Source organism: Bactrocera neohumeralis, chromosome 4, assembly GCF_024586455.1.
Source record: "Bactrocera neohumeralis isolate Rockhampton chromosome 4, APGP_CSIRO_Bneo_wtdbg2-racon-allhic-juicebox.fasta_v2, whole genome shotgun sequence".
Classification (NCBI taxonomy): Eukaryota; Metazoa; Arthropoda; class Insecta; order Diptera; family Tephritidae; genus Bactrocera; species Bactrocera neohumeralis.
In genome coordinates this window covers 83,425,920-83,452,584 of record NC_065921.1, presented here as the reverse complement: position 1 = coordinate 83,452,584, position 26,665 = coordinate 83,425,920, and the positions used below count along the sequence as shown (strand labels likewise).

At 31.4% G+C, this 26,665-nt stretch overlaps 2 protein-coding genes across 5 annotated transcripts in view; one reads left to right on the top strand and one right to left on the bottom strand.

The window, feature by feature from the left end:
* LOC126755144 (protein gooseberry-neuro) overlaps positions 1-3,391 on the top strand; it is a 79,851-nt gene extending 76,460 nt beyond the window's left edge. The window contains exons 4-5 of the mRNA XM_050467515.1: positions 197-784; positions 851-3,391. Of these exons, the coding sequence (XP_050323472.1) occupies positions 197-784; positions 851-1,203 (941 nt within the window). The 3' untranslated portion in view covers positions 1,204-3,391. The remainder of the gene's footprint in view (positions 1-196; positions 785-850) is intronic.
* Positions 3,392-11,012: 7,621 nt separating this feature from the next.
* The window catches only part of LOC126755140 (neuropeptide-like 1), a 61,355-nt gene continuing 45,702 nt past the window's right edge, over positions 11,013-26,665 (bottom strand). The window contains exons 2-5 of one of the 4 annotated variants that reach the window (XM_050467503.1): positions 25,168-25,290; positions 21,643-22,336; positions 21,032-21,351; positions 11,013-12,170 (exon numbers count right to left, since the gene is read on the bottom strand). In XM_050467503.1, the coding sequence (XP_050323460.1) occupies positions 11,664-12,170; positions 21,032-21,351; positions 21,643-22,336; positions 25,168-25,290 (1,644 nt within the window). In that variant the 3' untranslated portion in view covers positions 11,013-11,663. Of the gene's footprint in view, positions 12,171-21,015; positions 21,352-21,642; positions 22,337-25,167; positions 25,291-26,665 lie in introns of all 4 variants that reach the window. The other 3 variants (XM_050467505.1, XM_050467504.1, XM_050467506.1) reach the window with 3 other exon arrangements.

Sequence of the window (26,665 nt, the reverse complement as noted above, 5' to 3'; positions counted from 1 at the left end):
TATACGATATATAGACCTTTTTTGTGCATTGCAAATATCCAAAACCAAATCCAGTTTAGACATGCTGAACTTATAAGGGATTGCACTTATGTAGGCTACAGAGTTAGGATTCTCATACAGAAAAGCTTAGCTTGAAACCCTCCTAACACTTCATCAAGAACAAAATATTACAACGTTACATCCACTCTCCTTTCAGGACGCGACTCAGATATCAGCGATACCGAATCGGAGCCTGGCATACCGTTGAAACGTAAACAGCGTCGTTCGCGCACCACCTTTACGGCCGAACAATTGGAGGCGCTCGAACGCGCCTTCACACGCACACAGTATCCAGATGTGTATACACGCGAGGAACTCGCACAGACCACGGGCCTCACCGAAGCGCGCATACAAGTGTGGTTTAGTAATCGGCGCGCGCGTCTACGCAAACATTCCGGCGGCTCCGGCACCGGACTCTCACCCATGAATGGGGGCGGCAGTGGCGCTGGTGTGCCGGGTGGCGTGGGCGGCGGTGCGGCTGGCACAGCGCCACTCGGTTTCGGGCCACTAGCCGCAGTCGGTTCCATGGCGGGCTATAGTCCCGCCGCTGCCAGTACAGCCAGCGCGGGCATGAATGAGAATCATGCGGCGCATGCAGCGGCGGCTGCGGCCGCAGCAGCTGCGCATCATCCACACCATCACACGCAGATGGGCGGCTATGATTTGGTGGCGCAGTCGGCGCAACATGGTTTCGCCAGCAGTTTTCAACATGGGCACTTCGGCGGACAAAATTACTATCATCAAGGTGGGTAGAAGATAGTGAGGTGTAAAATATTGAAATATTGTTTTTAATTGTCTCTTTCATTTGCAGATTACTCCAAGCTCTCAATCGATGACTTCTCTAAGCTGACGCTGGAGAATGCTTCGAAAATTTCTCCATCACTCTCACATCTAACCGGCGAAAACTACTCGAAACTGGACTCCACCACGAATTGGTCACAAGCCGCTTACCATCTGAATCAGTCGGCAGCAGCGGCCGCCAATTACAATGCTGCCGCCGCTCATCACGCGCATGCGGCTGTCGCTCAACACACGCTCAATGATTATGCGGCGGCAGGCGCTGCTGCAGCGGCGCACAACAATCAGCTGAACAGCGCGGCAGCAGTCGCCGCGGCGGCTTATAATCATCCGCTGCCCACGCAGGCGCAGGCAAAGTATTGGTAGTGCATTTGTGGCGTTGTGTAACTGTAGTGGAAGGTAGTAGTTTTTGAATCATGAACTGGAGGTTAACTGCAAGTTTTGGAATGTAAAATTTGGTGAAATATTTGTATGTAAAATTCAGGGTTTCTCACCAGCTTAGAATGATTTTTACGTTTCGTGCACCTCTAGCATATTTTTGGTGCTCACTTTATGCCAGTGGCAAAAATGTCCTAAAAACTTATTAGTTGATTTGACAAGCTTATAAGTAAAGTTTGATTAAGAGGACGATCTATGAGGGATCTCACTTACGCAGCTTAGATAATCGCACCGTCGTGGTATCTAAAACTCTTAAAAGTAGATCATAAGAGCCTTACAGTTCGACAAGGTGCTTTGAGTCCATCATAAATTTGTTGAAACGCCTTATTGCAGTTTCGGCTTTGTCTACTGGTTCGTCGAAGATAAGACTGCCGAGATGTTTCAGCCTCAGTCTTGCAAAGGCTGTACAATAGACGTAAAAGTGCCGGGATGTTTCCACCTCATCCTCCTTCATACAACTTTGACAACTAGCGTCAGACAAGGTTTTAGGCTTCACCGCATGAATATCTATTGTCCAGTAAGAACTCCTACGATAGCCGCAAGTTAAACTTTGCTCTGGACAAGTTATTCAGTAGATCACTTACATTCTACGAGCTTGTAAGTTCAATCGATTTTTTTAGCTTCCTGTAGCTTTTTGAATTTTCTTGTTACAACGAGATACTTTTGCTCTGACAGGACATCAAAATTCATGAAGTATTGTTGAAATGAAGCCTCTTGCTCTGAATATCGTCGCATAAGTTTACAGACGAAGGAAAAACGATATAATAGAAACCAATCATATTGAAACAAAATTTGAGTTTTGGTTATAAAATGGTTATATATGGGTTATATATGGGTTGTATATGGGTTATATATTGGTTATTGGTCTGACAGCGGCAGCAAATCGTAAGCAATAAAAAACTCAGTTTCGATTTTTATGATGATAGGTTTAGGTTCGATAATGCTCTATTAAAATGTGATGCTGATAACAAGAAAAAAATATTGGGTAACTTAACTCTCTCATTTCGAGTGCTGATTTATATCTCCTTCTGTAATTCTTTAAATTTAAGAGTGTAGAGCAATAAACGTTTCAAAAACCTTAAAATTAAAACTTTAACCAGTAACCAGTAAATTTTACCAGTAACCAGTAAATTTAACCGTTAAGATAACCGTTTTGCTTAACTGGTTGGTTAATATGACTGAATTTAGTGACTTGAGACCGCTAAGTTGGGCAATTTGATATCCGCTGGTGAAGGAAACATTATGGAGACCTTTTTTGTTGACAGAAAAAATCTAAAAAATCCAGTTTAGACAAGCTGAAGCCTCTTTAAAATTGTTAGACCCTCCATTAAAAGTATTATGACAACTTGCTAAAATAAAAAAAAACTCAAATTTGTCATTAGCTGTCTTCGATTCGCCATTTAACTGCACGCATTCGTCACAAAACATGCGCAGGTTTGATTAAAAAGTGCTGCCCGTTTGTTTGAGTATTTGCTTTATTCGGTAGTCGAAGAAGTCTTTTCGTATTTCTAATCAAACTTCAAATAGGTCGTTCGTTTGGCTGGTGAGTAACGCTTGGCGCATCGAAAATACCAACAAAATCTACTTTTCATCATTCAAAAAAAAAAGAAAAACTCATTCTAATGAAAAAATCTAAAAAAAAAAATAAAAAATGTACAGTAGCTAGCATAAGCAGTTTACAGCATATATGTATGTAGCAAAGGTTTACAAACTCCTCACTTGTATACACACTATTATTGCCCACTGTGTTAATTAAAATGTTTGTTAAACTGTCAATTCAACACTTTAATTTAATTTGTATTCATTACTTAAGCAGAATTGCATAAGAAATAATTATGTAAGTGCATAAATAAGTAAAAAATTGTACAATATTATTGTCTGCTGCATTTTTGTCCCATTAATTTATAAATCAAGTGTAATTAAAATTCAATTAACATTTTATTAGTTAAGTCAAGTGTAACTTATGGCCAAGGCCAAGCAGTTTGCAAATAAAGGTCGCAATAAAAGTGCTGCAGCCGAGGCGGTGAGGTCGCTAGGCTGATTGGAGGCCGTTTGCGCCACCCTGTGTTAGCCGCTGCCGCATTGCTTGAGCCAAGTGAGCCTGATCACAAATATACATGCATTTGTAAGTAAATTTATTGGTAATTTATTTATAAGCAACAGCAAAAACAAAAAAAAAATCATATTTACATATATACAAACACACATGCATACAACTACATTTAATGTAAGAAAGTTAATAAAGCAGTAAAGTGTTTTTGCAAGTACTATAAACAAAATTGCATTTGGATTGGTGATTATGTAAGTAAGTATTTTTTTACATAAATATATATGTAGTATATATATGTATGTATATATTTTTTGTCATATGTTTATATGCATTTCATGTGCCATTTGCCATTTTGCTTTCATAAGCATCTCGATAATTCAAGGACGTGTAGGCACTTACAATTTTTATTAGCTAAAAACTTATGTGACCATGCGCACACACGTGCATACTTAAAGGTACACATACATATGCATGTGTGTACTTTGTGCTTTATGTACCATTTTGCATGCATTTTTGCAATCATAAATTTTTTAGCACTGGAGTTCTAGCTAATGCTTGGCATGCAAGTGGAAAAAGCGATAGTAAAATAAAATAGAATTGAATAAAAAATAAAATAATTTACAAAAAATGATTAGATGAATTTTAGTAAGGAAAATATTTATTAACGAGCGATCCAAGTAGAGGTACTTTTTCCAATAGCTTTTGTTTGACAGATCACGCGAGAGACGGGCTCTTGAAAAGTTTCGAATTTTTAGAGCCAAATTTTGCTCAGCGAGGAGACCCATTTCTGGCTCAATGGATAAGTAAACAACCTAAATTGCCGCATTTGGAACGAATAGCAACCTGAAGTGATTCAAAGAGCTGTCATTTCATCAAAAACAAAACTAAAAAACCAACAGTTTGATGTGGTTTGTGGGCCTGTGGAGTCCATATTTCTTCAAAAATTGTGCCAGTGAGAAGGTAACCGTCAATGGCGATCGTTATTGTGCCATTATAACGGACTATTTGATACCTGAAACTGAAGCTCGTGATCTCAGCGACATTTGGCTTCATCGAGACGGCGCCACTTCCCACACATCACACCAATCAATGGATTTATATATATTATATTATTTATTGCATAACAGCTGATCAAATTTGATCCGGATTGCCAAATGAACTATATTTTCACGTTTTTTAATACACATAAGCAAAAACGATCCTTCTCCGCTACTTAATTTTTTTATTAGTCACAAGTGTATAATATGTTCACCGTTTCTAGCTCCTTTGGTGCATCCTGTCAGCTAGTAAACCCAGTGTCGTTTGCTGTTTTTAACCAAACCTAATACTGAAGAGGGTATTTTGGTTTAGATGCATAAATCTTAATATATTTAACTCCAATTTTTATAAGATTTTTGTTCAAAATTTGAAGTAAATAAAAAAATATTAATATAGCCGGCAGACTGGGGGTTACAAAAAAAGTGCTTTCTGGTTGACATGAATCCAACCCTTGTAATGATCTAAGCCAAACCATTTGAAAAAATTCTTCATTAGTAAAGATGTCACAATTGTTAACAATTGCTCAATTGGCGTCCAGACTGTAAGATTGGGTATCTTGCCAGACAAAATAAAAAAGGAAGTGGCATCCAAACTGTTAAGTAAGAGCAGTAAAATAGTGGAATCCAAGTACACTTTTTTTTAGCCTAGAAGTATGCAACAAATGAGTTAAGAAGTGTAGTTGGTGTGTTTTTGAATGCCTTCCGTTCTACAATTGGAAGGAATTTAAAGAGGCCTTAGAAGGCTTGCTAAGGAAACTATTTTTAAACAGAGTTGCCAGCCGTTTGCAAATTTTAACTAATTCCTAACGCTTAAACCTAAAAGTAATTTTGAGAAGAGTTGCCAGCTTTTTAAAATTTATTGCGCACTTGAAAGAAAGAATACAATATGGGTATCAAAGTAAGCGGGTTTTCGAAAGTTTTTCGACCCTGCTATTTGTGAGCAGAGTTGCCACTTATTTTAATTCAGATATAATGAAACATTGTATTATGTGCATCAAACTAAAGAGGTTTTAGAAAGCTTGCTACCGGAACTATTTTTGGACAGAGTTGCCAGCTGCTTGCAAATTTTAAATAGAATAAAAATAAAAAAAAAAACAAGTGAATTGTAATAGCTATAACACTGAAGAGAATTTGTAACGCTTCCAACTGGAAACAATTCTGAGAAGAGTTGCCAGCTTTTCAAAAATTTTTTCTCACTTAAAATAAATATAACAATATGGGTATCAAAGTATACAGCTTTTTGAAAGTTTTCTGAACGCGCTGTTTATGAGCAGAGTTGCCACTTATTTTAATAAAAAAAAATAAATTTAAAAATTTCTATGAAAGTGTGAAAGACTTTACTATGCTTTCTGCTTCTCTTGCAGATATTTTGTTTTAGGGTTACCACCTTATTTGACTAATAATTTATTTTCGTACAATGTTTCAGCCAATATCACAGCAGTTTGATTTTAAGCCATTATTATTTTGCTAAAAATAATTCCATACTCACCACACTTCACCAAAATTTTGAAATAAAACAAGAATCGTGTTTTTTTTTGTTTTTAGTGTAGGAGCAAACCATTTATATATAGTGGGTACTTTTATTTACTTATTTATACATGCTTCTTTTTTAGTTTTTATTACATGATGATTTTATTAACATAATATTCATATATTTCGATATTCAGCTGTCAATTCAATGCTTAAATCAATGATCGTACGGTTTTAGGTGTCGATCAAAGCTTTTAAGCTTTTCAGGAGAGAATTTCAATTCGTATACATACATATAAATGTGTGCAAACTTTTTTTATTTGGGTATATATAGTATACATATATTCATATATATATTTTTATATTTTATTTATATAATATTTATATGTAAATACAAGCAAGTATTTCATATACAGTTTTATGTATTTTTTTGTATATACGAGTATATTGTCTTTTTCGTCAAGAAAAGCACATCAAGGATTTATTTTGTTTCATTTATAAGCATATATTGCGTAAATATTTTGTATGTATGTATACATAGAGGTATGTACATGTAACAAGTATTTTTTTCACGAATTATTTAAATTTTTTTTTACTTTTTCTCTTCCTTAGTATTTATATAATTACTTTTTCCTGTTTTTGTTGTAAATATATTATTGACCACATCAGACTTACATATTACGACCATTATTGAATATTGAATTACATGCTACATATAGAGTTTTTGTTGGTGTGTATGTATGTATATGTTGTGTGTGTGTTTTGAATTTGAATAAATACGTACACATATGCATATTTTTATTGTCCTTCGTTTTTTCAACACTTAACAATTTTTAATTGAATTTTTTACAATTTAATTAATTTTTGTTTTAATATTTTATATATTTTTTGCTCGAACGTCTAATAATCAAGTAAATATGTATAATATTTATATAGAACAACATGGAAATCGAACAGTTTTCTAAATTTGCAATTTTATTTAAATAATTATTTTGGTTTTTTGTGATTTTATATACTTTTAATTTCTATGTAAATATGCTACATGAGATATTTCAACATTGCATGCAAATTCTTGAGAACATTTTTGTTTTAATTAATTTGTTTCAAAATTCAATTTTTTTTATGATTTTTCAATAATTTCTTTATATAATTTTTTTAAATAAGTTTTTTTTAATTTTATAATTTTTTTAATTTTTTATAATGATTTTAATTAATTTTTTTTTAATTTTTTATAATTTTTTTAATTACAAATTTTTTTAATAAATTTTTTTTGTAAGTTTTTTTTCATTTGCATTACTTAATGCTTTCATGCGTCTTAATTTTTGTTTAAATTCACAAAGTTGTCTGTAATTTGCACAAGTTCAGAATATTTATTGTCGATTTTAACAGTCATCCTGCTTTACGGAAATTCCACAAAATCCAAAAAGAATATAAATAAATTTGTTGAGGAGCTACTCTTAGACCACATGAAAACTTCATTAAAAATGATATCCAGTTTTTATTAAAAAATTAAAAATTTATCATTTACGTTAGTTTAATTTTTTTAATAATTTTTTTACCAAAAAAAAACAACAGTTTTTTTCTTTGTAAATATATTTGTGCTGATAATTTTCTAGTTTTAGATATGTATATATTTATACATATTTTTATTGTCTTCTTGTTGCTGTATGCCTTCTATACATACATACCTCAGCTATTATTGTCTTCTTCGCAGTATTGTCTTGATGTCTCAAATTCAATGTATATTCACTTAAAAGTGAAGAGGAAATATTTTTGGGTTTTCTACGCATAAATACAACATTTTTTGAAACTTTTGTAGTTTCCACACCATCCTTGCATAGTTTAGCAGTATTTTTGTTTAAATTTTTTTTGAAATTTTTTTTTCTAAAAATTTGGGTTTTTAATATTTTTCCAAATTTTTTTGGTTTTAAACATTTTTTTTTCAAATTGTTTCGGTTTTCAATAATTTTTTCCAAATTTTTTGGTTTATAAGTGCTCGCGTCTTTAATGAGCACAATTTAATTGATTATTTTTTCCATCGTGTCAAATAATGGTTTTTGATAAAAACTTTCATTTTAAAAATAAATATTAAGTAAATAAATATTGCAAAATTCATAAAAAAATGAAAATAATATTGATCTGAAATAGAAAACATTATTTTTAACAACATTTAAATGAAAAAATTAAATTAATTTTAAAATATATTAAATTTTTTAAATAAAAAAAATTAAATTAATTTAGTATTTTTTTACTTTTTTTTTATTTAAAAAAGTTAATATTTTTTAAAATTTATTTTAATTAAATTAATTTGTTTTAAATTTATTTTATTTAAATTAACTTTTTTTTTAAATAATTTTAATTATACGAAATTTCTAAAACTAATATTATTTTAATATTAATAGAATTTTCTAAATTTCATTGTTATAAGGTGCATTAAAATTAAATTAATTTTTTTAATTAGTTGTAATTAAATTAATTTTTTTTAAACTGTGATTTTTAAAAATTAATTTTAATTAAATTTTCTAAATTTTATTTTTAGTAAAGTGCATTAATTTAAAATTTTTAAATTATATTTTTGTAAATTAAACTTAATTTGTAAAAAAATACTCCATAAAATATAATTTAATTTGTTTTTATTAAATAATTGAAAAAAATATATTTATGAAAAAAAATTTAATTATTGTTAGTTAAATCTATAATAAAACACAGCATTTATTGTAAATATGGTATTTATTAAAAAAATTAATTTTTAATTTTTTTTTGTTTTCTGTTCGATTTTTTATTAATTAAATTATTGTCACATACAAAGCATTAGCTCCAGCCTTTATATTCAAGCATATTTTTTAATAAATATTTGTAGGTTCAATACATTAAGACCATAAGTATATAGTATATATAATTTCATATAAATTTATAATGATAGATATTTTAATAAATTCACAAATGTTAGTTTTCGTAGTTTAATTAGAATTTCTAGGACATGCAAAAAGTCAGTGAAGATAAGTTGAGCAGATATGGTGTAAATATATTTTATATATATGTATGTAAAGGTCATAAAGTTTATTAATAATTGTTAAAAAAATGTATGTCATAATTTTTCAAAATTTTTTATATTATTATATTTTCTTAAATAAAGTAAAAAAAAACATTAAATAATTAATATGATTAATATATAATTAATTTAAAAAAAGAATATTTTCTAAAGCTTAGGGGCCAATTTAAAAACAATTGTTAAAGTAAATAAATACTTAGAAATAAATATATTATAATTTAAAAAATTTATTCAACAAAAATAATAAATTTTTTATAAATAAATAATTCCCTTCAATATACGTTTTACAAAAAAATTTATAAGGAACATATTGTACTTTAAAAAAATTAATTTATAATTAATTTTTTTTGAAAATTAATTAAATCAAACTTTTTATTTTATTTATTTCTAAATTTATTTTATTTTAATGAAAAATTTTTGTACTAAATTATTAAAATTTAATTAAAACTAATTCTTTTAGTAAAACATTTAGGAAAAAATTTATTAGAAACATATTGGTTCTTTGTATATTTAAAAGTAAAATTGTTTTTTTTTATTAAATTATAATTAACTTTTTTTAAATTAATTTTTTTAATTATTTTAGTAGGAAATTCAGAAAAAAAATTATTAGAGACATATTTTGGTAAATAAACAATGAAATTCAAATTAAATTAAGTATTAATTAATTTTAATTGTTAAAATAATTAATTTTTCTTATTTTTTTCTTTTTAAAGTAATTTCACTTAAACTAATTACAATTAAATTAAACTAATTATAATTTAATTTTCATTATAGTTCCTTAAACTACATTAAAATAAATGAAATTAACGAAAAACGTATTTTATTCATTTTTTTAATAAAATTACTTCTGTTTTTTTACTTAAGTTCCAAAAAAGGATAGAAACATTTTGACTTTTAGTATACTAAAAAAATTCATTACTATAAAATTAAATTATAATTGAAATTTTTCGTTAATTATATTTAGTTAAACTATAATTTTATTTAATTTATTTAAATAAAAATAATAATTTTTGAAATTAAATCAAATTTTTTGTTAAATATTTAATTAAATAAAAAATTTAAAAAAATTGTAATTTAATTTTAATTAAAAATTTAATTTAAAAAATTAACATTTTTAACGAAAAAAAATTAATATTGTTTTTATTAAAAAAAATTAAAACAAAAATTTATATATAAATTTATTTTCTTAAAATAAAAAATACATATTAGTCCTTTCATTATTTGCGGATATGTTTCGTTATATTTTGAAATATGCAGTGTTTGAAATTAAAGAAAAAACTGACTACATATTTTTTTTTATTAATTGAAACTTTTTTTATATCATTTTATTTTTCAATATTTTTTAATTACATAAAGTAGATAAATGGTTTATAGACTGCCTTTTTTGATATGCCATGCTTTGTTTCGTTAAATCTTTCATTGATATATAATTCATAAATAGTTTTTTAATTTATGTGGCAACGCTATAGCAATGAGGTTGAATGAAAGGTTGAAGGAAGTAAATTAATATAAATTAATTAACTTCTTCAATTGAAAAAAATATTTTCTTATTTCTAAAATTATATTTAAAAAGGAAATTAAATTATTTATTTAAAATATACATACAAAATTAAATATATATATTTTTAACCTTATATATATTTTTTTATATTCAAAAATATTTTTCCGCCCAAATTAAAAAAAAAATATATTCATATAGAAAATTTAAGTTCACCACAAAAATTTACTTGCTACAGCTGTTTTCGAAAAATTATATAATACATAAGGTCTTCACTCATTATTTCCCCTTCCTTATCCTTTGCTTTTCTCTTTTTACGCTTCACCGTTGCATAGCAGCTCAGCAATTTCCATTTTGACCATATTTTGCCTGGGCCAAAATGCTGTTTTATCGCATGCGACAAAACAAACGAAACCGGCTGCGCGCTATAACCAAGCATATATTCCAGTTACTGCCATTCAAAACTGTACAGATAAGTAGAACATATGCTCTTTAAGGCCAACACTTAACGGTGTCTATATTCCAAAACACCTAGCACACTTTAAACGTTATCAAAATGAAATACACTTCACTTATGGCGCATGAAAAGAAGGCGCGCCTGAAAGTATACTGCATTTTGAGCTCTTCTCCATGTTACCGCTACAAACACGCGCGTGAAATAATATTGTAAGGAGAGAAATGAAAGAAATTTTATTTATTTATTTTTTTGTTGTTGTTGCATTTCCTCTTTTTCGCTTCATTCAACTACTTTGCCATAGCGTTGTTATATAAATGTTCATAAATTTTTATTTTAAATTTATATTTTTTGAGATATTTTTTTTATTTATAGTACAAGCTGTTCGTGCGTTGCTGTCCGTATACATTTCAGTGTGTATGTGTGTGTGTTTGCCTAATTTGTTCTCTGTTATTTATTGTCTTCTCACTTTAAAACTCCAAAATCTCTCAATATTTTTTTATAATTTTTTTTGACTTCAAACATTTTTCAAATACACAATTATTGTCATTTCAACCTAACAACTACAATAAAATATGCAATTACGCATTCATATGTATATATAGTTCACTAGTTTGTTTAGCTGTATACATTTTTGTATCTTTTTTTTAAATATAATTTTTTTTTAAATTTTTTTTGTGATTTTCTGCTTCAAAACTGACTACGACATGCGCTAATATATATTTTTCATTTTTTACACGCCTTCTTCAACATAATTATTGTCATATATATATATACTTTGTTTTTTTTTTTTTGATTTTTTCCGATATTTTTTTTTTCATTCACATTCAGTTAGCGTCATTTTCCAAGGAGTTCGTAACGGGTCGACGAAAACTGCGACGGTGCAATGCTGTTATACGCGGCGGCGTGCCCCAGTGCCGTGACTTGCCGACCGCCGACGCGCCGGCTATGGAGCGCGCACGCGCCCGATAAGCGCTCTTTCCGTTGTTGTTGTCGAAGCGACTTTTCGGCCTGTTGTTTTTGTTGTTCGCGCTCGCGCTGTTGTAGTAGTGGTTGCTGGCGGTGGAGGCGTAAGCGATCGGCGGTCGATTGATCGTCGTCGGCAGCGCGTTCGTCAGCAGCATGCTGCTGGCGTCGGCGTCGGCATTGTCGGCGTTGTCATTGTTGTTGTGGTTGTTGGTGGTGGTGGTGTAGGCGTAGTATTTATTGTTTGGGCGGCCGCGTATACCGGCAGCACCGCCCCAGTGCACCACTGGGCGGTAGGGTAGGAAACAGCGTTTACAAGCGGCCGCGATGGGTTGATGCAGTCGCTCGTGTGGGGGGTAGTACTCGACCTGTTGCACATTTGTTGGTGTTGTGAAGTAGAAAGCAAAATATGATTTAATTGTAGCTTAATGTTATTGGCTTTTGTAGTAAGCTAAGTTTTCATGTTTGAATGTCGATTACACACAGACGCCTAAATATTTACAAGCGGACAGTGAAAGCGTTTTCAATTTACACACACAGCCACAATCTAGCTACATAACAGTTATATTTTATGTAAATACATACGGACACTTACAGAGCTATGAGTACACAGAAAGCTAGCTTAAGACTTATATATGAATCACAAAAAATGTTGAACTTTTTTAGTTTAAACCAATTCAAGAATGAAAGTTCTGATAAACGCTAAATTAAACAAAAAAATAAAGAATTATTTTTCACATATACTAAACATTCGAAACAAGTTTCGGAATTAAAATTCTTGAAACATACTAAATTAAAAAAAAATCAAAACTAAAAGTTTTTAGATATCGTAAATTGTAAGAAAAATTAAATTTTCGAAATTTCAATTTTCCTAATATTATAAAATTTCAAAATCAGTATCTTTAAATATCTTACATTTTAGGAAAAAAATTAATTTTGAAATTTTCGAGTATATCATAGATTTTAGAAAAAAATTCCCAATTCAAATTTTAAATTAAATTTGCTTAAAATCTTAAATTTTAGAATCTTTAAATACCACAAATGTGACAAAAATTAAAAAAAAAAACACTTGTGTTGAAATATCTTATATTATTGAAATATTCAAAAGTTTCAAAATTAAAATTTTTAAATTATCCTACATATTAGAAAAAAAATTTAATTTTTTAAAAATTCTAAATTTTAGAATAAAATTCAAAAATGAACACCTTAAAATATCATAACTATTTGAAAAAGTTTTAGAAAAAAGTTTCAAAAACAAATTTTAACTGTCTTAAAAATGGGGGAAAAAATAGTTTCGAAATGTTCGAAAATTTAAATTTCGTTAAATCTTAATTTCACAATTTAATTATTTAATATTTTAAATTTCAAAACCATTCCATAAATAAAATCTTTCTATATGCAAAATTTTAGAAAAAATTTTTAAAATCAAAAGTTTTGAAAACATATCTTAAAGCTTCAAAATCGAAATATTCTAAGTCTTAGAAAACAAATTTGAGAATTTTAATTTTTGAAATAATCGAAATTTAAAAAAAATCAAACAAGAACTTTTAAAATAACATAAATTTAAAAAAAAATTTAAAACCAAAATTTTCAATATTTTTAATTTTAGGAAAATAAAAATTTTTAAATTTTCTTAAATATCCTAAATTTGACGAAAAATATGCATAACTGATATTTAAAAAAAATGTTTAGTGTTTTAAATTTAAAATAAAAGTTTCAGAAATAAAATCTATAAATACCCTAAATTAAAAAAAAAAATATAGAAAATTAAAAGTTTTGAAAAATGCTAAGTTTTCGAAAAAACTTGCAACAATAAAATTTTTGAAATTTCCATAAGTTCGAAACTGAAGTTTTTGAAATATATTAAATTTTAGAAAAAAATTTGAAAATTTTCATTTTCGAAATACTCAAAATTTTGGAAAAAAATTCCAAAATTGACTACTCATAATATCACGAATTTTTAAGTTTCAGAATTCAAATTGCTTACACATTGAAAATAAAAAACAGGTAATTTGTTGAAACATCGCAAATTTAAAAAAAATTCCAAAATTAAAATATCTTAAAAAGCAAGACCAAATTTTTTTTAAGCCAAACTGTTTAAAAAAATTTCAAAATTAAAATTTTAGTAAAAATTTTAAAATTAAAATTTTTGAAAAAGATTTAAAAATTAAAAATTCTTAAAAAGCAAGACCAAATTTTTTTAAATACCAAACTTAAAAAAAAAATCAAAATTAAAAGTTTAGGAAAAATTTTAGTACACAAAATTTTGATATATCCAAAATTTTTGAAAAATTTTCAAAATTAAAGTGTAGAAATAAAAAAAAAAATAAAAAAATTTTAAAAAGTTTCGGATTTAAAATTCAAAACAAAATTTCATAATTAAATTTTTTGAAATAAATTTCAAAATTAAAATTGTAAAAATATTCAAAATTTTTAAGCAAATTTTCAAAATTAAATTTATTGATACATACATATATGTATATATATGTATATGTATGTATGTATATCCAAAATTTTTGAAAAAGTCTTAGAATTCAAATTTTTTAAATTTTATTTTATATCAGTAAGACGTTTCAAAATTAAAATTTTTTGATATATTCCAAATTTTAGAAAAATTTCAAAATTATAATTATTGAAATACCCTAGTTTCGAAATTTTTCAAAAAGAAAGCACTTTTTTTGAAGTGAGTTCCCCAATTCTTGTATACAATACAATAAATTTTGAATACAATTACGAGTATTATTTTCCGAAACTGTGTAATAGAAATTGGGGGCCTAAGCCTGGCCGGAATAATATTTCTAGAATTCGATAATAGTTTCTTTGAGATTGAAAGACAAGATCTAGCGAGGTATTCAGAGCTCACTTAAGGTGGTATTATAAAAATCAGTTGAAAGTGACACGGAATGAAGGTGATTGATGTTTAGGCGAAATAGTCATAAAATTCTGTATTGAGCATACTTTTTTACAATGACAGCTGCTGTAGATTGGGTGTGGAATTGAGAATAACAAGCATCCAAGAAAAAACAATTGTAAGTTCAACCTCATGGCTTTGTTAAAATATGATGTAAACTAAAGACAAAGACCACACGTATGAGCTCTATGTTATCTGATAAGAGTCTTCTTTCCCTGTGAAAAATTTATTTTCGCAAATATTGGTTCCTATAAGCTTTTAGAAGACTTAAACTCTTACTCCTACTCTATTGAAGTAATTAGAAACTTTAAGTACTTTTATCTGCACGCCACAGTTACAAGAGCAAATATTTAATTATTACACAGTTAAGTTGCTATCTCAGTACACACTCATACATATTTACATAAATTTACGGGAAGCCTTGCTAGTGTGTGTGTTTGAGCACGTTTTTACACACATGACAAATATTCTGTGCGGTGATTGAGTTAGTGATAATGTTAAAGGCTTTTTAATGCCTATGAGTGGGTGTGCATGTGTTGGTTGCATGGTGGCTAGCAGAAGTATTTACAAGTGGTTGTGTAAGTAACCGTGTTTTTGTAGTTAACATGTTGTATATGGGTTCTGTAAAACTTAACCGTTAGGCTGTTGACTAACCAACCTGAAATTGGGCGCTTAAAACCACAAAATTGCTATAATTCAGGCACTTTAATGCACTGGAAGCGTATAATGGTAAACCCTTAAGGGCTCTAGCGACTACCAAAAAAACAATAAGAAAAGCAATAACAGTAAAACAACAAAATGTAAGCTTTAAACGAACGTTATTGCCAAGTAGTGCCGCATTGTATATTTTATTTACATAAACCTTGATAAAGCATTTTACCCAAATACCAATCTACATATTTACACAGGTCTACGCAAATAAATTCTCATAAAAATGTTTATATAAACGAGTGTGCGAGCAGTTATGCACCTACTTATATATGTACATTTATGTAATATATAAGGCTTGCTCTGCTTATTCCTACGTAGGTCTACAAGGACAAGTATTTTAAAAACAGCTTTGCAATGATTTGCCGCCCACATAAATTCTAAAAATAGACAACTACATGTGGCTATTGTGCGTAGGCTTTTAACCTACAAACACGCACATATATGTACATAAGTACATAAAAATGTTTATTGTATGTAAATACATACTTTCATGCATACGAGCACTCGTACATGTGCATGTGAATAAAAATGAGATTAGATTTCACCATATAATAAATCATTGCATTCTCTATTTCACACCATTTAAAAATCCCAGAATTTCGATATTAAACATTTTTCGGGATCCCGAAATATTTTCGGGATTAACAATTTTTAGTAATGCTTTTTTAAGATTTAATGCGAATCAAATTTGAGATTGTGTAACAAGTTTCGGTACCTATTAAAATTTTTTCGGGATTGTCATCAGTTATTAATACTTTTTAAAATGTAATGCGAATAAAAATGAGCCTGTGTAACGAAGATTTAGCGGTTTCTATTTCGAACCTCTTAAAAATCAATAAATTTGGCATTAAAAACTTTTCGGGATCCCGAAATTTTTTCGGGACTAACAACTGTTATTAATGCTTTTTAAAATTTATTGTGAATAATAAAAAGTCTGTGTAAAAAGTTTCGGTGCTAAAAATTTTTGGGGATTTTCAGTTATTATTCCACTTTATGTAATATTTTGCTCCATTAAAAAAATAATCTGTATAACAAGGCTGTAGCCACATGCGTGGTCTGATATTTGTAGTAGACTCTGAAGTATGTAGTTCTTCAATAGTTTTTCAAAAACTTAAATACGGCAAAATTATGAAGAAAAGACGTTTTTTAGCAAAAATGAATAAACTTTATTAAAAACTTACGGTAACCTGAAATGTTTGCCAAATTGACATAAGTTATTAATACTTTTTAAAATGTAATGCGAATAAAAAATAAGTCTGCGAAACCAAGAAAAAAAATTCGGCAATAAAAATTTCGGAATCCCGAAACTTTTTCGGGACTGGTACCAATACCTTTTAAATTTTGTTTGAATATAAACGAGGTATATGTAAAAATGCAATAGCTGTTATTTTTTGTCTGCGAATCTGCAAGTGTGTGTGAATTCCGAATTATATATGTACATATGTATGTATGTATGTACTAGTGTTGATACTAGTCCTTTAATAATTTTGCCAAACTTGTCTAACTTCAAAAAAAGTATTTAGTAAATTAATTTTTTACCACAAACGAGTTGATTGCATCAAATACAATTTAGTTTAATCTTTCTATGTTGAAAAAAAATCAAATACGGATCCCGAAAATTTCGGGATTTCTTTTTATGTATTTAATTTTATTGTAAAACAATCGCAACAGATTTCCACTCAATTTAATTTAATTTTACAATTGGAAAATGTTTAAACCGGAATCCCGAAAATTTCGGAATTTTTTAAATGTATGTAATTTTATGCAGGAAAATATCGGCAACAGATTTTTTTGAGTTAAAAAAGTAAGATGTTTAATTTAGCATACTTTTAGGTGATCTAATATACGATAAGTGCCAGCTTTACATAAGCAAACTGTGCAGATGCGGCATTGATTGCTTTTCTAACTTATTACAATTTTCCAAAATCGGACTAAACTTGAAAGACGCTTGAAAATAAAAATCTGAAAAAATTTAACTTAAACTCATATCTTAAAAAAAATTGTGAATATCAACACACAATTACAAGCTTAAACCAACAAATTAGAGAAAAAGAAAGTACTTAAATTTCTCCAAAAAATGTTGCCACCATACTGTGCTTGCTTTGAACCTTCCACACACAAAAAAGGCTTCTGGCTACCAATATTGTATTGTATATTTGTTTGTGCTGCGACATTTCCTATAATTCAATTTTCGTTTATGGCAAGCACGCCCTCTCTTTGCTGATTCGGTAAGCAAGCTAAACCACCGGAAAATTCTCTAAACCCCTCACAGGCAGGAAGTCATTATATATAATTGAGGCGAATCGGCCAAAATGTATGCAACGCTTGAATGTGCCCCGCAGCGTGGGCGGGAATCGGTTGCCAATGCAACCAAGTCACTGCCTTCAAGCCAAACGCGTGTAATTAACTGCAGCTGCAGAGCTCTCTACAAAGAAAGGCGACGAAGAATATCGGAAAATACCATACGAAAGCGAAAGCATAAAAAGTGAGTGTGAGTGAGTGGTGAAAATTGAGAGGCAAAATGAAAAATAAAACTACAAGCTGTAGAAAATAAAATGTTGTGTGTAAGCGAAACAGGAAAAAGTCCAATAAAATAATGAAAAAACGCCCTCATTGTTAAACTTGTAGAGCAAGAGCGAGTTAAAACGCTCAAAACTTTACGGTAAAGTGACTTAGCTTGTTTGACAAATTGAAATTAAATTAAAAATGTACCAGCGAACAAGGTGTTGCGAGGAAATAAAATTAAAAAAGTAGTGACTATATACTTAGCTGAGTTTATATGCGTTTATGTGAGTGTGTGTATCAGTGTGAGTGTGCTTGAAATTGTTTGCAGTTGTGTGGGGGGTAATGTAATTGGCAATTTAAGTTTTTGACAGCTGTGGGAGAGTTCTCTACAAAGGAAATGAGTGTGAAGAAGCATACGAGTATACAGAGAGTAAGCAACGGATGGAAAATAGAAGAAAGCTGACGATATTTAAAATAAATATTTAGCCAAAGAGTGTGTAGCTTTTTAAAATTTTTTTTGAAATATTTTTTATCAGATATTTATAACTTTTTATTTTTTTATTTTGTTTTTTTTTTACTTTTTTCTAAAAATCATTAAAAATTTTAAAAACATTAAAAAAAAACAAAAAAAAAATTAAAAGTAATAAAATGAAATTTAAAAGTAATTAAAAAAAAATAAAAAATATTAAAAAAAAAATTAAAATAGTTTATAAAAATGCATACTCTTTAGTCAAACATTTATACAAACTTTTTTAAATTTATTTTTATTTATTTTATTTTCATTATTTTTTTATCCTTTTAGGATTTTTCTTATTTTTTAATATGTTTACAAATTTTATTAAATCATTTTTTTTTTTTAATATTTTTAGAAAAAAAATCTGCTATAGAACTTTTTCTTCTTAAATGTAGCACTCTTCACTTCTAACTGATCTATTTTTGCCTCCTCTTCACTCATATTTCCCAAGCCCAATAACAGCTCATTGGCACAAAGTTTTCTCTTTATCACAGCTGCCTTTTTATCTATTAACCATTATTACTTCGTTGCAATTTATCTGCATTACAATCCTTTAATACGACACTACAATCAATTTACTCTTCCCACTCGTAGCCCGCAGCTGAGTCAATCCTGTCCAATTAAATGTCACTTTATCTCTAGCACACTATACTTTTACTATTTTCGACTGCCAATGCAGCTCTTTCGCGTGCTCAATGATAAATGACTCTTTGACAGTTATTGCTTTAATGAGTTTGAGCCAAAAACTTAATGCCATATTACTGTGAGATTTATTTCTTGGCCGACATAACAATTTTTTTGTCATAATAAAGGCAGGGAAACAGACAAAATCGGCAAAGATATGCTAAAATTTCGTTAGCGACATGTTGCTGCAACAAATTTGTTGCGCAACATTTTTATTTTCTTCAAAAGTGAAGGAGCGGAAACAGACAAAAGTAGCAAAGATATGCTAAAAGTTCGTTGGCAACATGTTGCCGCAACAAATTTGTTGCGCAACATTTTTATTTTCTTCTAAAATAAAGGCAGGAAAAAAGAAAAAAGCAGGCATGATATGCTATAATTTCGTTAGCAACATATTGTCGCAGCTGATCTGCTGCGCAACATTTTTATTAGCATGCCAAAGTAAAGGAGCAGAAACAAACAAAAGCAGTAAAGATAGGCTAAAGTTTCATTAACAACATGTTACCGCAACAAATTTGTTGCTCATCATTTTTATTTTCTGCTAAAATAAAGGCAGGGAAACAGACAAAATCAGCAGAGACTAGCTAATGTTTTGTTAGCAACATGTTGCCGCAACAATTTTGTTGCGCAACATTTTTATTTTCTGCCAAAGTAAGGGGAGACAAAAGCAGCAAAGATATTCTAAAATTTAGTTAGCAACATGTTGCCGCAACATATTTGTTGGGCAACATTTTTATTTTCCGCAAAAGTGAAGGAGCGGAAGCAAACAAAAACAATAAAAATAGGCAAAAATTTCTTTAGCAACATGTTGCCGCAACAGATGCATATCAAAATAATGCTTCAAATATTGCCCAAAAACGAGAAGACGTCGGGCTCTTTTTCTTACAGTGGCTAATCCATACTTCTTTCTAGCCTATGCTTCTTTAGTGAAGATTTAATTCACATTTACTTCAGATATATCAGTCAGATATACATACATACATAACTCTTGAAAATCTGTCGCCGTTATTAACTAAGTCTTGCCTACCTTTAGGCGCTTACAATGCAAAAAAGCTCAAATATGTGTAACAATGTGGATACAAATGCTTCTCTACATTCTTACGCTCAATTCTACAAAGTTTATCTTCACTTTACAACCAACTACAAAACACCAGCTCGAAGCAAGACGCAGCGAGAAATAGTTTTCGAACATTTTTTACAAAATCAATGACATTTATTGCCACATACTTGACACGCAAGCGCATAAGGAGCATGCCATTAAGACAACTACGAAGACAAAAGTGTAGAAATGTCGCACATTATTGGAAAGACATGCCAATCAAACCGTAGCAACTAGAAGACGTGCACAAACTAAGCTATGAGCACGAACACACATACATACATACTTGTGGACATATTATTTTTGAGGTTATGTTACGCTGAAATGCGCTACATACTACTAAGTACTAAGAAGACTAAGAAGAAGAAGTAGAAGATGAAGTAGAAGAAGAAGAACAAAAGTGACAGAGTGTACTAGTATGCAAACAGCGCAAGCATTTATGAAAAATTAACTCAAACGAAAATAAATTTTGAACTAAAAGGCTGCGAATACACAACAAATTTCATACTGAAAACGAAAGGAGAAAAATTGTCAAATTACGGGATGCTTCTAGAGACAGGACACAGGCGAAAATAATGCGTTCATCGTTTCGGAGCAGTGCATCAGTGCAGCTACACGTTAACCGTTATATACGAGGACACAATTCAAAACGAATCACTTGCTATTACGAGTTACAATGAAATTTTGTATATACATATATATGTATATATATATATATATAGATGTGTGTGTGTAGTAGTGGGTACAGTAGGTATGCATGTAGGTTCATCAGCAATTAACACACAAATTCACCGCCATTTACTCATACAAATTGCCTGGCACGTCCAGAGCGACTAAAACGGCCGCCGCCACCGCCGCCGATGCTGCCGCCTAAGCTGCCGGAGATGCTGCGCAACGAACGATAGCTGGGTAAGAAGCCCGAGCGGTAGACGGCGCCAATGTGACGCTTCTGTTGTGGCGGCCCATAAGGTGCTCCAATCGGCGGTGCGGCGGCCACATCCTGCGTGTCCTCTTGCGACAGCGCCTCCACTTCGCCGGGATCCAGGCCGCCTATAAGCGGCATAAAGTCGGGGTCAGAGCTTGATGCCGCGTTTTCGATGCCAAAGAGTTCGGGATTCCTGGAGGTATCTTTAAATGTTGATGCACAGTGGTTATGATACATAATATACAGTATATATTACAGCTTATGTGTTTATTAGCTTATACATAAATAGTTGCGTATGCGTGTTATACACTTTATATATGTTAAGATATGTCTTTATATACTTAAATATACCATTTGACTATATATAATATATATACATAAGCGCCGACTTGCAGCGCAGCTTATTTACAGTCACACTTCGCTCCTCACGCGCTTACTTCTTTTGAATATATACAAAAATATACAAGTTATGACAGGCCGTCAGACGCACTCACCTAGAAAGCGTTTTTGTGCGCGTCCAAAGTCACCCCAGTCCAAATCGGCATAGCTGGGATACAACCAATAGTTGGGCATAAACTCAGCATAGTCCATGTCGCTGCCGAAGAGACTGGCCGGCAAGTAGACCTCATCCTCATCGCGCTTGTGCTGTATGCCATGCACGGGTGATGCCTTCAATGCGCCGATGTTACGCTTCTCAGCCGGTGCGAGCGTGGCCTGGCGTCCGTGCGAGTTGTAACGTGCTACAGCGGCCAAATTGCGCTTGCTGCCGTCGCCTTTGGTCAGCAGTCCCAAGCGCGCCAATGTTGCCAGATTGCGTTTGCCATTTTGCGGCAGCTGAAAGTCACGTGCCAGTGTGCCGATGTTGCGTTTGCCGTAGATGGCGAAACCGCCACCGCGCGCCAGTGCGCCAACATAGCGCTTGTCTTCGTTTTGTGCTGTCGGTTCGGCGTCATCGGGATCGGGCAGCGAGGGCAGCTGTCCGTTCTTGGCGAGTGTTGCCAAACTGCGTTTGGGATGTAACATGCCCTGTGCGGCCAAGGCGGCCACGGAACGTTTGTCCTCGTCGATGTAGTCATAGTCCGGCACGGCAGCGTTGTAAAGCTGCTCATTGTCGTTTGGTGCGGCGGCGTCGGCGGCCAGCTGACGTTCGCGTAGCAAGTTGCGCAATTGGCTGCGTAGCGCGGAGGCCTGCGGGTGAGAGAGAGGAGTGAAAAAATTAATACAATACTGTAGCCGCTGAAAGGCGAAGTCTAATTTCATGTTGAGAACTATTGATGTCCAATCGGCGCTTATGTAGTGTATATATTAAAAAAGAACCGAAGAAAAACAGCGAAAGGATTGCTCAAGCAGTGCTCAAGAATATCAAGTTTGATGCTATTTGGAGTTAAACTCGAAGGTTTGCTCGTCTCATTGTAGGAATCAGTTCAAAGTAATGATGTAGAATTTCAGGCCTCCGTAAGTTACTGTGGAGACGTGTGGTTTATAAAGAATCTACAGAAACGATAGCAAAAACTTTTGGTATCGTGTTTTTTTTGTAATACCGGCTGTATAAGGAACCTTTAATGACCAATTCCACTATATAACTATATCGAAAATCATTCCAAATCAGTTTCTGGATGACTTGTGATTAACTAATACATGGATCTAAGCTGGAGAAAATATTTTATGTCTGTAAGATCTTCTGAAAAAGCCCCATACATCTCTCCGAGGTGTAATCCAATATGACTCTAAAGGTTATACATCTAATCGTGCCTAATTATACTCAGAGCTGACAGATTTCAATTAACGGGGTGTTCTTTTGCATGGCCACCACGGGCACGCTTGCAGAAGTCCAGACGCTGAACCTTATTTTCGACGATTTTCAAGCATAAAGCGGCCGGTATTTCGTAGAAAGTTCATCAATCGTCGCTGGCTTGTTGGCATAGACCATAGACTTGACGTAGCCCCACTGCAAATAGTCTAACGGCGTCAATTCGCACAACCGAGGCGACCAATTGACTGGGCCTTTTCGTGAGATAACACGTTCACCAAATATGGCTTTCAATAAATCGAGTGCGACATTCGCTGTGTTGCTTGTGGCGCCGTCCTTTTGGATCCACATACTGTCTAAATCCATATCATCCAATTCGGATCAAAAATATACGGTTATCATTGAGCGGTAGCGATTCCAATTCACAGTAGCGTGCCAGTCTTGATCATCACGGAATAAGTACGGTCTCAACACGCCGCTGGCTCATAAACCGCACCATACCTTAATTTTTTCGGGATGCAATGGTAACTCATGGAGTACGTGTGGATTGCTGCCTGACCAATAACGCATATTTTGCATATTGACGGAGCCATTCGGCCAGAAATGAGCCTCGTCGCTGAAGATGATTTTCCGATGAAAATGCGGTTAATATTCAAGTTGTTGCTCAGCTTCAGTTCATACGTTAATTCGATCTTGTAAGGGTGTAGACCAAGATCTTTTCACAAAATTAGCCTCAACGACGTCACAGAGAAGCCCAACGCGTGAGAACGACGTGTGAGAGACTGATTTGGGTTTTCCTCAACTAATGTGCTAGCGGCAGCAATATTCTCGACATTACAGGCACTTCTTTGTCTTACTGGCACGGGCATATTTTGTACTGTGCCTGTGGATTCAAATTTTTCCACTAGACGCTCAATTCTTGATCTGACAGAACGATTATGATGACCATAAATTCGACGTAGAATTCTTAAAGTAGAGTTCTTAAAGAGGCCATTGACTCCAAATTTCGGTAGTAAATTGTAATACTTTCGACTCGTTGTTGCATCGTATATCTTTCCATGGTGAAATGGCAAACCTTACTGAAGAGAAATGTTAAAAGAGCGGGAAAAATAAAAATATGGCGTCCTTTGCTGTACCTATCGTTTTACTTTTGTAGCGTTTCTGTTCAAAAACCCGTTGGAAGACAGTTTATAGTTGCATTAATACAGACTCAGTCTGACATAGAGCCAGTCGTTCACCTTTGTCGATATTAAGTTTGGCTCTGATTTGATTAGAGGAAATACAGAGGCACTTCTTTGGCTTGAAAAATATATGCGTAAACGTACATTGATCTATTTTGGTCCCTCTGGTCCTCTTTTTTACCTTAATTTGAGCCTCTTACTTACTTATTATTGAGTAAAAAAATATATATTGACCTTTTTTGGCCCCTTTCGATCCATATTTTTTTGAACTTTGAACTTTGGCGTTTAGTCTTTATCGGTTATTGAGTAAAAAAGTGGAGATTGTTCCTTTTTGGTTCCGATGGATCGCTTTCTGGTCCCTACGGATCTATTTTTTGAACTCTGATCTCGATATTATTATCCCAACAAGGAAAAATATTTAAAGATTTAATTATTTTGGATTCATGATGGAAACCTATTTTTTGGCTACGAATAGATCTATAAATATTCAGGCCTCCAATGCGTAAATATATTTTAAAAAACTCAGACAACTATAAATCATTTGACAATCATATGCAAAGTAAAAAGGCAGAGTAAATTTTGTAATCATTCTCAAGCCATCCTTCCTCTCTTTGCCCCTTTTGTAAAGTTTGATTTATACTTTTCGCTCTATTTATAGCATCAAAGTCAACCTTTTGCCCCGCCAACTCTTTCCTTTGCTAAAATGCGAATTTAATTTAATTTTATAATACGCTCCATACCTCTTTTTTATAATAACTTCCTAATCCTTTTTATGCTTCACACTTAAACACTGAGCAAAGAGAAATGCAAAGGAAAATGGCGCAAAGAATCAGCTTCAATTTCGTAATCAAATACATGTGCTTGAGCCGCTTCCAAACGCTTCGCTCTTCTTCTACACTATGCCGACGGAAAAATTTCCTTTTCGGATGATTTCTCAATAACAAAGTTGGGAAATATTGAAAAAAGATAAATAAAAAAAACTGAAAAATAATAAAAGGAAAGTTTTGAAGCGAAGCAAAGTGTTCACCGTTCACCTTTGTCCCTCATTTTATATAACAAACAGCTGTACAGAGGATATGCGTACTTACATGCAATTGATATACCGGATTTGGATACACAAGCTGATTTATTATCGAGTCCAGGTCGTAGGGCGGAGCGGCAGGACCGTCAGCATCAACGGACGCGGCCTGAACCATGCGTGGTTGTTGGAGCTAGAAGAAGCATAAAAAGAGGAAAAATATTAAAGTAAAAGAAACAGGTCACTCGCAAGAAAAGTAAAGCTGTGAGTGCATGAATGACTGAACGCAAAAAAAATGTGGGAACAGTAGTGTTTGAGTGGAGTGAGGCAGAGTAAAAGAAGGCAAGATTTCGCAGATAAAAAACCGTTGCTGTGATTTTGTGGAGTTAAAGGTAAGGAGGTGGTAAAAAGCACGGTTGTTAGTAAAGAAATTGTTTAGCGCAACAACAATAAGTTCTTCGCACAACAGTTGAAGGGTAAACAAGCTCCGGTTACGTTAGTGAATTTGACGTAAACGCGCGAGCAGCAAAGCATGTTGGGATTTGAAAGTTGAATTGAAAAGTGATGCACAAATCCGACAAACTAATTTTCTTTTCATTTTTCATTTCTCTTCCCACTTTCCAAGAATTTGTATTTATTCGTTTTTTTTCTTATTTTATTTTTTATTATTTTATTTCTTATCTTCGTGTTAAATCAAATCAGCGGCAGCGGTAATAAAGGCAATTTCGTTCGTGAAACGGCATTGATTGCTTGGGTTATGAGCTGCCATTGTGCTGAAGGGTTGGTGTTTCGTTTCGTTTGGCCCTCTAATTAGCGCCAAGGGTCAACTTTTATATTGGCGTGTAGAATTTACAGATTTTTACATAACTCCTTTATTGGAAACTTTTCATTATTTATGTATTTGGATTGCCTTTAGCGCTTTCAAGCTCAAATAACTGATGAAGACGACGAATTTCAGTTGTGGCGAACTTCGAATTACAGACTTTCAACTGTATATCAAAAAAAATAATTTTTCCTATTAAATTAAATTGCCAAAAAAATAATTTATCTTAATTAATTAATAAGTCAAAAATTATAATAATTAAAATATTTTAAATAAATTAAAATTTAAAATAAATCACTCTCCCAAAAATTAATTATTCTAATTTAAAAAAGTTATTTATTCTAATTAAATCAAATTACGAATTTAAACAATTATTTAATTAATTAATAAATCAAAAATAATATAAATTAGAATGCTTTAATTAAATTAAATTTTAAATTAAATAAATTATTTTAATTACTTAATTATATTATTTAAATTTACTAAAAATTTAGTACATTAATTATTAATTAATTAAATAATGAGATAAATGAATTAAAATAATTAATTTATTTTAAAATTTATTTAGTGAATTATTTAGTTTTTTGTAAATTATTCTAAATTACTAAATTTTTTAACTATTATTGAGACATAAATTTTATACTTATACAGTTTTCACCAACTATCGGATGGTATTGAAAAAAAAAAAATTTTAATGTATATGCTATTGAGTATTAGAAAGTTTTGCTCTGACTGCTTTTTACAT